General features: G+C 34.4%; 1 protein-coding gene across 1 annotated transcript in view; it reads right to left on the bottom strand.

Moving 5' to 3' along the window:
• The window catches only part of LOC145248051 (thymidine kinase, cytosolic-like), a 50925-nt gene that overhangs the window by 17363 nt on the left and 19731 nt on the right, over nt 1-13831 (bottom strand). The window contains exons 2-4 of the mRNA XM_080109786.1: nt 7969-8000; nt 3378-3491; nt 1951-2044 (exon numbers count right to left, since the gene is read on the bottom strand). Of these exons, the coding sequence (XP_079965912.1) occupies nt 1951-2044; nt 3378-3491; nt 7969-8000 (240 nt within the window). The remainder of the gene's footprint in view (nt 1-1950; nt 2045-3377; nt 3492-7968; nt 8001-13831) is intronic.

Below are 13831 nucleotides of genomic sequence, written 5' to 3'. Positions count from 1 at the left end.
AAAAAAATTAAGTGGTCTAAGCAATCACAGCCTAACCAAGTGGTTTAAAAAAATTAAGTGGTCTAAGCAATCACAGCCATACCAAGTGGTTTAAAAAAATTAAGTGGTCTAAGCAATCACAGCCATACCAAGTGGTTTAAAAAAATTAAGTGGTCTAAGCAATCACAGCCATACCAAGTGGTTTAAAAAAATTAAGTGGTCTAAGCAATCGCAGCCATACCAAGTGGTTTAAAAAAATTAAGTGGTCTAAGCAATCACAGCCATACCAAGTGGTTTAAAAAAATTAAGTGGTCTAAGCAATCACAGCCATACCAAGTGGTTTAAAAAAATTAAGTGGTCTAAGCAATCGCAGCCATACCAAGTGGTTTAAAAAAATTAAGTGGTCTAAGCAATCACAGCCATACCAAGTGGTTTAAAAAAATTAAGTGGTCTAAGCAATCACAGCCATACCAAGTGGTTTAAAAAAATTAAGTGGTCTAAGCAATCGCAGCCATACCAAGTGGTTTAAAAAAATTAAGTGGTCTAAGCAATCACAGCCATACCAAGTGGTTTAAAAAAATTAAGTGATCTAAGCAATCGTAGCCATACCAATTGGTTTAAAAAAATTAAGTGGTCTAAGCAATCGCAGCCATACCAAGTGGTTTTAAAAAAATTAAGTGGTCTAAGCAATCGCAGCCATACCAAGTGGTTTAAAAAAATTAAGTGGTCTAAGCAATCGCAGCCATACCAAGTGGTTTAAAAAAATTAAGTGGTCTAAGCAATCGCAGCCATACCAATTGGTTTAAAAAAATTAAGTGGTCTAAGCAATCGCAGCCATACCAATTGGTTTAAAAAAATTAAGTGGTCTAAGCAATCGCAGCCATACCAAGTGGTTTAAAAAAATTAAGTGGTCTAAACAATCACAGCCATACCAAGTGGTTTAAAAAAATTAAGTGGTCTAAACAATCACAGCCATACCAAGTGGTTTAAAAAAATTAAGTGGTCTAAGCAATCACAGCCATACCAATTGGTTTAAAAAAATTAAGTGGTCTAAGCAATCGCAGCCATACCAATTGGTTTAAAAAAATTAAGTGGTCTAAGCAATCACAGCCATACCAAGTGGTTTAAAAAAATTAAGTGGTCTAAACAATCACAGCCATACCAAGTGGTTTAAAAAAATTAAGTGGTCTAAGCAATCGCAGCAAGTACAAATTCTACCACACAAAAGTGGAGAGTGTGAGCTACATGACATCCAGCTGTAAGGTTCTGCTGGAGGACAGCTACTAAGTCACATGACACAATGGAGTAAATACGTTCACTAGACGATCTGTAAAAAGTTGAATATCGGTTGTCAGTAGCAAGTTCTGGGAACATGTTTACCGGAAAAAACAGTTGGAAATAAGTCATACACCATTCACTATGACTATGCAATTCCTACAGTTACATACTTAGAAAACGGAACTATTAAACCTTACATAATGATATGAGACAAGAAGGAGAAAGAAGCAACCTTAGTAGAAGTTAGTCAAACAAAGAAGTCAATGATGCTGGGTTAAACAGAACTGAAAGGGAAAGAATGAAATATCAAAGTCTTATGTACGACATGAAAAGAAATTGGAATCTTAGGAAAATCTCTATTATTCCAGTAATTCTGGGAACAACTGAACTCCTGAAAAAGAATTTTTAAAAACTACCTGGCAAACATACCCGGTGAACCAAGTGCAAGAGAGATTCATACAATTGCACTCATAGGAATGGTCAAAATCTTAAAAAGATCTCCTGGTTGGAAAATAGAAAATACCGGGTGAATGTTTGGCATCCACTAGAATGTCCCATTGCACGCATAAACAACTGATAAGAAAATTGAAAAAAAAAATTTGCTTAGCAATAAAGAGTAATCATAAAAGTTTGACAAATATTGGAGGACATGTTTGGTTATAAACTAAATAAAAGATTGATCTGTTTACTTACAAACTGTCCTTCATCAATGCCGATGACATCATAATCATTGGCAGATTCAAGAAATGGGCTAAGTTCTGCTGCTTTGACAGCTTCAAGACTTTGTCTGTAAAACAAGAAAGGTGGAAATAAAAATAACAAATAAAAGCATAAAACTATTTTATTGTTAACATGTATCTACTAGTGTTGGGACAATTAATCGGAATCAGAAATTGGAACTTTTTGGGGTATCAGAATTGGTATCGGAAAAATTTGTGACTATTTTCCGATGTCAAAAACAATTCCTTTAATTATATTTTTTTTTATTTGATATGTTTAAAACAAAATTTTCCACTGCTGGTAGTAATAATAAAATAATAATTATTTTAAACTACCAGTAAAAATAAAGTCTCTAGATCACTCGACCCACAATGTGTTTTTACGGTTGAGAAAATATATGCACATTTAACATGTGTTTTTTACGTGAATCAGGAAAAATAATTTTATAGTTAAATATTTAGAGATTTATAAAGAATCAGAATTGGTAATTGTATCAGAATCACAAAATAATATTGGAATCATCCCATCACTAGTATCCACACACACACACATCTATATAAAAGAATCTGTCTACTTGTCACATATAAGTTTGAAATAGCATTCTCATCAAGCAGTTTCAATAGCCACATCTTAACATCCATTCTTTTTATTACATTTTCACATACATGATTAATAATCACTGTTAGGGGTTAGTGGAATAGTTATGGAAGAGTTTTTATTTTAAAGTGGGTGTCATTACAAACTTAGAGTCCAGCAGCTGCTGCTGCTACAGTCGCTTGCATATAGCTTATAACTGAGCAATTACATTAAATTATTTACTTTCACTGAAAAGAGGTTAATATTTTGAGGGGGAGGCTAATTAAAAACTATTGATACCAAAAAAGAAATCAACATAAATTATTTTAATGCATAAAAAATAATAAAAACATTAATTTACTTATTATCTGGGGTACGAAAAATATTTAGAAAAAAATATTCGATACACATCATTTTGAAATCTTATTTAAAAAAAAACAAAGAAAACAAATGGACCAGTTTACTTTATACTCCCAACAATAAGGGAGATATATATTTTTTCTGATTGTTTTCCAAATTTCATGATTCCTCATAAAAAAATCTAACATAAAATGGCCACCTTTTCAAATATTTTATGTAGATTATTTTTTCTTAAAGCATGTGAAAGGATATTAATTTCTGAACAAAATGGTATTTTGAAGACTTCAAATGCTTTGGTTTTTAAAATATGACTATTTTAATAGATCTACCTGGAAATCTGTAATAATATAAAGCGTTTTATGGTTGATGTTGCGAGTTTGATAAGAAAACAATTTTTATAATTATTTTCTTTGTCTTTGATACATTTTCTTTTTTGAATGCAAAAATTATGACAGTGTACTTACTTGTCATGAGACACGACACAATCGGGATTATACCGGATGTCTTTGTTGTATTTGATCACAAGGCAATGGTAGTTGGCAAATTGGTATCGCTTCAAGAGACGGATCAGTTCTGTCCTGAAGAGATTAATAAAACAAATCCTTACAAAATCTCAAAAATAAAAAAAGATTAACAGATTTCAAGGTTTTTTTTTGTTTTTTTTATGAAAAATCGCTACAGACAAAGCATGAAGTTAATTAAAAAAAAAAAAAATACTTCAAAATCAAAAACTATCTAACAGATGTTAGATGGATCGATTTTAATCTAGCAAACAAGAGAATATCAGTATTTTTTTCAGGACTAGATGAAGGAATCATGAAAACAATTGAGAGCACAGTTAATATAGAATCAATCAGAAACGGACAAATATTTATCAAATCAGCGCCGATATCACAAGTAACACAAGATTTTGACCTCTCAAACACAAATTAATGAACTTAACAGAATTGTCGGAACAAGCACAGGTGTTGATGATGGTGGTTAACAAACAGCTTAAAACACTTAAATTATACTAAACTCAAAAGATTGAATCAATACATATTGAATTGCCTAATGACAGTTCTATGAAGGATGTTTTTCACATTTATTTTATGCTAAATGCTTTGGTTTACAATGTAGCAGTATTCACCAAACATTGCTCATATGGAGATATTTTGTTGGTCAGAAATATTTCGAATAAAAATCATGTTTACAATGTTTGCCTTTAAAGAAAAGTTAAAGATAACATTTGTAAGATGAGATCAAGTAACAAAAAACTTAACGTGATGGTGTTTTCTTAAAAAAAATGAAATAAAATACTTGTCAACGCTGCATTTCCTACAGACAACTGTAAAACAACAAATAGTTTTAATGAATTAAAACGAATTCACTCTTATTACTAGCTGTTTGGAGGTGTAAAAGAAAAAAAAAGTTTTGGTAGGAAGGTAGGGGGTTTTTTTTTTTTTTTACACAATGATCACCACTTATCAAGGCCCGGAAGCCACTCAGGGATAAGGGTTATTGCAAGTACATTACGTTAGTGTGGAGATTTGATGAAGTGTTTACTTAAGGGGGCGGTTCATTAGGAATTTGTTAACATTGGACTTGAAGACATCCAAGTTGTAGTCCGGTGGGAAGCAGGCAGACGGAACAGAGTTCCACAGGCGTGCAGTTCTAAGAAAGAAGCTTTGTTCATGGAATCCGCGTTTTGATTTAGGCACAGATATAGAGTGGGGGAGGTTTGAACCCCGAAGCCTTGACGCGAAGGTGGAAACGAAAGGGAAAAAAAGCCAGACACCTAACCATCTCAGCCACAAGGGAAAGGAACTGATAAGGGCGTTAAGTGAAGGTTTATGAAGTGAAATAAACAGGTGCGAGGAAGTGGCGGGGTGTCTGACCTAGTTTTGCGCTGCAAGTCAGATCATTCACTTTTCGAAGCGGCGAGCTGGTAAAAGTCAGGCAAATTGAATATACACGCGACCCCTGTTCGTAACTCTTAGATATTATCATTTAAACGTGATATAAAACGTTTTGAGAAGGAGTGAGCCGACCGATCGCTTCTCAGAAAAAAGCCTCTCGCGGACATACGCAAAAACCGAACATACATACACACATTTTCGCTTTTATATTTATAGATTTTAAATCTTAAAAATATAAAAAAAAACAATTATTTAAAATTGTTTTTTAAATACATCCTTCACAGAGCTATTCTTTTGTTGCATTTTATTTTCGTTTTTATGAAACTAAGAAAATCATTTAAAAAACAATTGAATTGTGTTCTTTTATGTTGATATATTTATTATTTTATAGACCTAATTTCCCTTAGTGATGGCAGATAAAATCAAACAAAAACTCTTACCGAGTCTTTAGATTTTGTGAAAATTTCGACTATTATTGAGATTTATTTTAATTTTCTCTTATTGATTTCTGTAAGGCAGAAACAACTTTTAAACAAGAAGTAGACGATAAATGATTAACTTAACTAGAAAAGTTTATGTTAAGAACATTATTAACTAAAATTTGTCTCAGAAAAATGTTTAAAAATATAGCTAAAATGACTTGTACTTCTATAAACATAAAAGCGCAAATGTGTGTATGTATGTTCGCTTTTTGTGTATGTCTGTAAAAGGCTTTTTTCTGAGAAGCGGTTGGTCGGCTCACAACTTCTTAAAACTTTTTATATCACATATAAATCATAATATCTACGAGTTAACAACGGAGGTCGCCTGTCTATTTAATTTGCTTGACTTCGGAAAGATAAATATTCAATATTTTTCGCTCGCCGCATGCGAATTTCGTATAATAAAAGTGGCACTAATTCTGGCGGTATTTTTCCGGTCGCTATCGCCGGAAATGTCCAAAAGCAATCAGATTTGATCAATGTGGAAATATTTTCCTTATATCAGACAATTGCTATTTGGACAATCCCCTTTTTATGGGGAGCTGCCCCCTCCCCAACATCTTAGGAAAATAAAAATAAAAAAGCGTTCCCGCAGTAAATGAAATACGACCCCGCAGTCAAAGCTGACCTCATTAAGTCATTAAAACGTGCACCTGCCAATTTTAAATAAATTCAAACGTGTTTCCGTTAGTATTTCGCAGTGGCCCAATGATTAACGTCGCACATTTTTTTTTCACACTTTAATTTCCAACTTTGCTTCAAGGGTTCGGGTTTGATCCTCATACTTACCTACCAAAACTTTTTTTTTTTTTATTTTAACCGCCTCCCATAGTTTTGATTTACTCAAAACCACACAAACCTCCAAACACCCGGGCAACACCGGGTACCCCACCCCTAGTACTGAATAAATACAAAAGTTTATTCATCACACCTATATTACCAATAAAACAGCTCACTATTATTTAAATACAGGTCTTTCAAAGTATGGTGTGTATATATATCATTCAAACACGGTAGTCAAGTCAAGTGGCAGTTTTAGTCATTTAGAACTGCTTTAAAGTTTCACTGACTCACTTTTAGCAAATTTCAAAAAATTATTAGTTTATAGATTACCTTCTCAGCTATATTGTGAAAAAATAATTTTCAATTTTCGTTCAGTAAAACAAAAATTATGATGAATTTTCTGGTGTTCAAAATTGTAAAAATATGTAAGGAGGTGAGCAACGTTTTTTATGACTGGTTTCCATAGCAACAACGTCGCTTCAGCGACTACTATTGCTACTAATTCACTGCTGTCACGAAAAGAGAAGTAACAAGTGAAACAGAGAGAATGAAAGCATGAAAGGGAGATAATTGGAGGAGATTTTATTGAAAGCAGACGAGTGTCATACATTGTTATTACGTACGTGTTTATGGGGCAAAAAAATAAGACTGAAATTAAACAAAGGACAAGTAAATTTACTGGAAGCCTGGAAAAATAATGGATTACAATAGAAAAATGCGAGCATGAAAAGAAATATGGTTAAGCTTAAACATGGAAAAGTAAAGAACTAGTTGTTAATACTGGAAAAGAAAAGGACAAGATATTCTAGTAAAAAATATAATAAATTTATAACTTAAAATATTGCAGCATTAAGAATTGATTACAAACTGTTATAAATTGAATTTGAAAAAAGAAAATTCTTAATGTTGCAATATTTTAAGTTATAAATTTATTATATTTTTTTACTAGAATATCTTGTCCTTTTCTATTCCAGTTTTAACAACTAGTCCTTTACTTTTCTATGTCCAAGCTTAACCATATTTCTTTTCATGCTCGCATTTTTCTATAGTAATATACATATAGTGGAAATCAAAGATCCAAACAACTATTTATAAGACTAATTTTGATGATTATTTTTTTTTAACAGTTTATAATAAATTAATGTTTGGTGCTATTCATTTATAATATTCAATCCTTATTTAAGAAGCTCAATGTAATTACAGAGCAATATAATGAATAAATGAAAAAACACTATATTCCAAAATTCATGATGTAGACCATCTTATAATTTATTTCAGTTTACATTTACAATTTTTGACAGTATCTGTTTTGTAGCGCAAAATCAATCACTTATTATTATATCAATCAGTGAATTTATTATGCCCTTGACTCATCAGAAGAAATAGCAGCAATCAATCCAGCAAAAGGAAATAGTGTGATTTGACATGATTAAAATCCGAAAATTGGAAGAGAAGCTGCAAATACCTTTAATATGTTTCCATTACGCCATTTTAAATTCAAAATTGTCGATATTAACAATAATTAAAGTGGTTTCATTAAAAATAAGATAAATTATGAGAACCTTTAAAATATTATGTTCATTAATTTTCAAGGTAAATAATTTAAATGAAACCTATTAGTTGATAAAATCACAATATATTTATATTCAGGAGATTTAATATAAGTTAGATATTTAAAAATAAAATACTTCAAGCAAGATTAATACAATTTTTGTTTGTTTACTGTAAAATTAGTTTGGAATTCTTTTATACGATTTAAATCTTTGAATTTTTTTTCCAATAAAGAAAACAATCTTTTTTTATATCTTGCCAGCAATTAATGATTTTCTAAATAACAATAATTTTTTTAAAATTAGAAATGAAGAAAGAAATAAAAAATAAAATTTACTTACGTTTTTCCACTGAACATGGGTCCAATAATCAACTGAAACAAAATCAAATTGAAAAATTTAATCTCCATATATAATAATTTGATTGCAGAAATTCCCCTCTGGACCAAAGTACACTAGGTTTGCTGCAACAAATGCCACATATAAATTTATTATGCCTACACTATTAGAAACTTGGCCTTTTGGCCAAGATCAAAGTGACAAGGATGACCAACGACACCCACAATCCTCCCCTTTTGAGTTGGCCATGTGCCTAAGTTTTTTGTTCAGTCTTGATTTTCAATGTATTTTTAACAAAGGATTTAATATCTCAAAGTGTAGTATCTGTTCCGGCAGATACTGCAAGCAAAGACCATCTTTGGGAGCAGCCCCACATATAAGACTTTGGTCAATGTAGGGGAAACCCTTCATACGAATTTTCACTATCCAGCTTCCCTACTCCCTGGGGAGTTGGTCCCCATTTCCCCTTCACTCCTCACATTAAAAATCGGTCTTGTGTCTAATTTGCTCTGTGGGGGAGCAAATAAATACCCCTCACCTTCGTGGCCTTCGGGCCAAGATCAATGTGTAGTATCTGTTCCGGCAGATACTGCAAGCAAAGACCCTATGTGGGAGCGACCCCACAGATAAGACCTTGGTCAATGTAGGGGAAACCCTTCATACCAATTGTCACTATCCAGCTCCCCTACTACCCGGGGAGTTGGTCCCCATTTCCCCTTCACTCCTCACTTTAAAAATCGGCCTTGTGCCTAATTTGCTCGGTGGGGGAGCAAATAAATACCGTATCTTTCTTCAGATGCGGCACTTCCATTTCTCGTTCTCTTTCAGTGGAGGAGAAATCCTTCACGACTGAGACAATTTTTATTTTTGTACCTTTTCTCCACGTTAAAAAAACGACCCTGGTGTCTAACTCTGTCCCGTGGGGAGGCATTGTAAATAGGTACACTATTAGCCACTAGATTATGTAACTTTTGAACGCTATTTTACACATCTATTCATTATAGTAAAATCCTACATTACATCCTTGAAGTAACATCATCACAGTCACAACCATCTATAAGTGAAAGTAGTTGCTATTTTTCCCTCTAAATAAAAAGTACTCCTACCACTCCCAGTCAACACCAGGAGGTATTCTGCATTTTGGACAGATATAGGGTTGCACCCTTATTATCTGGCTCATATACTTATAGACAAAACATAATCTTTCGATTTCCTGATTCCAAAAATGATTTCTCCCTTATCACATTCTGCCAAATCTAATTGGTTGAAAACTGACTATTCGTCCATTCCAGAATGTAAATCCTCCTACAAAAATGAACGCTCCAGAGATTTAGAAACATGGCTTCCCTCTATACAAGAGGCAATCTTTTTAAATAAAATACCCCAAATACAAACATGTTAACACATAGAAACATGTTCATAAGTCAAAACTACTTTTATTTTTACATTAAATATACCATATATGTTAACTTTTCTTATACAGCTATGCCAACGTGCTACATCTTTCAAACATTTACATACACCATACATACTATTTTCCAACACATCATCACATGTTGATAGCCATTATTTCTTCTTCCTTTTCTAAAAGCTACATAAAACTTTCCTTTTTTTAGTACGATTGCCTAAAATTCTTTCTATATACGCTAAATAAAAAACAAACAATTAAATAATTATTACAGTCGAGACCCGGATTTTGTGTGATTAGAAAGCCTTTAACTGTCTAAAGCGTTTGATTTCTTCTTCCTAAAATTACAATGTTAGCTTCATTTTACAGTAGATATTCTCAAAAAGAAATAATGCAAGATGAAGTTTTAAAATGATTAAATTTAAAAACATTGACCAATAAAAATAAAATGTTGGTTTACTTTTACAGTAGATAAACTTTTGTTTAGATTAAGCGAATTACCAGTGTCGACCGAACGAGTCCCTTTTAATGATTACATGGTTCAAGGATATTTGTACAACTAAATTACACACCTGCCAAAATTAGTATCATTTTCTTTCACCATCAACTAGGCCGTTCTTTGCAAGGAGGGGGTCAGTTTATGCGTTGACATTTTGACGACGTCATTCACGCTTCGCGATAAGTACATTTTAAAGGCGTTATTTAGAAGGCCCGGAACATTGTAAATTCACCATAGGCCAGTCGACTAAAGCATTTACGTTTTTTTTTCATCTCCTTTTCCTCTTAGCGTTACATGTTCGAGCTTGCATACTGCGGCTATTTTTTTTTTTTTGCACTTGCATGGGTACTTGCTGATATTTACATTTTTTTAAGGGTTTGCTTAATTTTATTTTATTTTTTTTCTTATGGCTTGCACAGATATTAACTATTATTACATGTTTTGTTCATATTTTTAAACGCAAATAAATCACAAAGCAAAATAAATTGCTTTTGCCTAATTTCCCCAATTGTATTTTCTTTTACATATATATATATTGAAAAATGTTTGTGTACACTTTAAACACTTATAACTGTTTTGTTTTTATTTTTAAACGACAATATGTCAGAAAACAAAATTGTTTTTGCCTAATTTCCCTCAATTTTCTTTTAGGTATATATATATTGAAAAATGTTTGTGAACAATATTTCTTTCAAAATTATTAAACATTTTTGTTTCTGTTGTCTAACATTAAAATTTACAAAGATTTACATTGTTTCAAATTATAAAGTGTTATATTCTTTATAATATAAAGAAAATTCTGTATATATTGTTTAAAATGAAAAAGGCCGATAGCCATTAGTCGCGTGCTCTCGTGTAATGAATGAATGCGTGAATGTAGGATTGACATGAAATTCTTAAAGATAAACTAAAATGACCGAAAAATGGGCTCATATGACTTAAATAAATAAAAAGTAAATGACTTTAATGAACTTACAGATGAATTGAATGACCTTAAGAATGACTTAGGGCCGACCACCTCCCTAAATGAGTTCATAATTAAAGGATACTCTAACTTAACATCTAAATCTGACCCCCAAGATCGCCACGAGCATGGAATATGTGCCTACATTAAAGATGGCTTCCCGTGTGGCAGGGATATCTCCAGAGAAGACCCTAATCTACCTTATATGTGCTTGCGGGTTGCACTTGCTTACACCACCGCATTTATATTTGCCCTCTATCGCCCTACAACAGCGGAGTTACTGTCTTTAAGAGTATATCAGAGAAAATTGACCACATCCTGTCTGCTCATCCCTCGGCTAACATTCACATTTGTGGTGACTTCAATGTCCATAATGTGGAATGGCTGACCCACTCAAATAAGACTGATGATGAGGGGATGTTCTGTCATGATTTTGCCATTGCCTATGACCTTACTCAGATTGTTCGCGAGCCTACCCGTGTGCCCGATACTACCAGTCAGTACGCAAGCCTTCTAGACCTTTTTCTATCCAGTTCCCCTGAGCTATGTTCATGTTCCATTCTATCTCCTCTGGGATCCTCCGACCACTGCGTTGTATCAGTTAAAATAAAAATGAAATATAATAAATCTACAGACGTACCTCTCCACCGTACTGTATACCGATACTCTATGGTGAACTGGGATAGCTTCCGTACATTCATATCTGATCTACCTCTCCATTCCATTTTTAAAAAGGATGTTTCCTCTATAGTATCAAACCTGACCGAATGGTTAATTGTAGGCATAGACCAATTCATACCATCCAAAAAATTCCAACAAAAACCTAACAGCCAGCCATGGTTCTCCCCTGAATGTGCTGCTGCCATCGCACACAGAAATCACTTTTTCCATAGCTACCAACGTAATAGATGCACTGAAACTAAAGCTGCTTTCAGGACCGCCAGGAACCACTGTAAAAGAGTAATAAAAAATGCAAGAGAACTATATGCTCAATCCGTTAAATCCAAAGTAGCTGAGCAGTGGCTTGGTTCCCACCAGTTCTGGCAAATAGCAAATAGGATCCTGAACAGAAGCGTGCGTTCTATCCCAACCATTATCAATGGACCAGAGGGCATGTCGACAGCATCCAACAAGGCCAAACTATTTGCCAAGAACTTTGCGGCAAATTCTACCCTGTGCAACGAAGGCCATCAACTCCCCATATTCCATCCTATAACAGACAACACGCTATGTAACATACAAATATCTGTGCGTGAGGTCGCCAAGCTAATCAAGAACCTTGACTCCAGTAAAGCAACTGGTCCTGACAGTATTCCAATTATAGTGTTAAAAAATTTACAACCAGAACTTGCCCCCACACTTTCAAAACTGTTTAAGCGTTGCCTTAAGGAGAAGTGCTTCCCAACACCCTGGAAAACCTCATCAGTATGCTCTGTATTTAAGAATTCAGGAGATAAGTCGTCTCCCTCTCAGTACAGACCAATAAGTCTCCTGTGTGTCATGAGTAAGTTGTTGAAATCTACAATAAATAGAGAAGTAGTCAACCACCTCAGCAGAAATAACCTTCTTAGCGACACGCAATATGGTTTCCGTTCTGCTAGATCTACAGCAGATGTGCTAACGGTTATATCTCATAGGATTAGCGAATCTCTTGACAAAGGCTTTATTTCTAGGGCAATTGCTCTTGACATATCAAAGGCCTTCGATAAGGTTTGGCATAAAGGCCTACTACAGAAGATTTCCAGCTACGGTATAACTGGAAATGTTTTTTCGATCATTAAACCATTTTTCTCTGATAGGCTCATAAGAGTAGTGGTTGATGAGCAGAAATCAGAGGCCCACAGTATTAATGCTGGAGTCCCTCAGGGGTCCATACTGGACCCAACTCTCTTCCTGATCTACATCAATGATCTCCCAAAACACATACTAAAATCTTTCGTTGACATCTATGCTGATAACACGACTATCTATGGCAACACATCAAAGGCTGTAAATGATGATGTTCTCTCTGATTCTCTCTCCTCTGATCTTGAGCACGTGGTACAGTGGGGGAAGAGGTGGCTAGTTATCTTTAATGCATCTACGACCAAGCTCCTATCTCTACATCATAAACGCTCTGATCCCCATCTGGCATCAATTGAAATGGATGGCTCTCGTCTAGGGGAGGCCCCATGTTTTTGATAAGCTTCTGGGTTTGACCTTTACTCCTGATCTGAAATGGAACACATACATCAAGTCTGTGGCCAAGGTCGCTGGGAAAATGGTGGGATCCTTTTACCGCTCCAGAAGATATCTCACTAATGATGCAATTTTCTATCTATATAAAAGCCAAGTACATCCAAGGATGGAGTACTGCTGCCACATCTGAACAGGAGCTGCTAAAAACAGCTTATCCTGCCTTGACAGAGTACAAAATAGACTTCGTGGCTTGGTGGGGGATGCCCTCTTCTCTTCCCTGTAACCTCTTTCCCACAGAAGAGACGTAGCGAGCCTATCTTTGTTCTATCGTTATTTCCATGGCAAGTGCTCGTCTGAGCTCCATTCTCTGGTCCCCCCTCGCCAATCTTTTTCAAAAAACACCCGACTAGCTGAAACCACAGTCAATAATTTTCCCCACTCCTTGTCTATCTGCGCCTAAATCAAAACATAGATTCCATGAACAAAGCTTCTTTCTTAGAACAGCACGCCTGTGGAACTCTGTTCCGCTTGTCTGTTTCCCTCCTGACTTCAACCTGGATGTCTTCAAGTCCAACACAAACAAATTCCTGATGAACCGCCTCCTTAAGTAATGACACTTTATCAATTCTCCAATACTATTACTACACTATCCCATTGATTACTGTACACACAATAACCCTTATCCCTGAGTGGCCATTGGGCCTTGATAAGTGAACTCCATGTAAAAAAAAAAAAAAGAATGCTTAAAAAATAACTGGAATCCTTCAAAAACAACTTGAATGATCTGGAGACTGACTTGAATGGCTTTGAGACTGAC

This window comes from Euprymna scolopes, chromosome 26 (assembly GCF_053919585.1).
Source record: "Euprymna scolopes isolate OS-2025 chromosome 26, ASM5391958v1, whole genome shotgun sequence".
In the NCBI taxonomy this organism is placed as follows: domain Eukaryota; kingdom Metazoa; phylum Mollusca; class Cephalopoda; order Sepiida; family Sepiolidae; genus Euprymna; species Euprymna scolopes.
The sequence above is the reverse complement of the archived record's forward strand: the minus strand, read 5'-3'. Positions and strand labels throughout refer to the sequence as shown.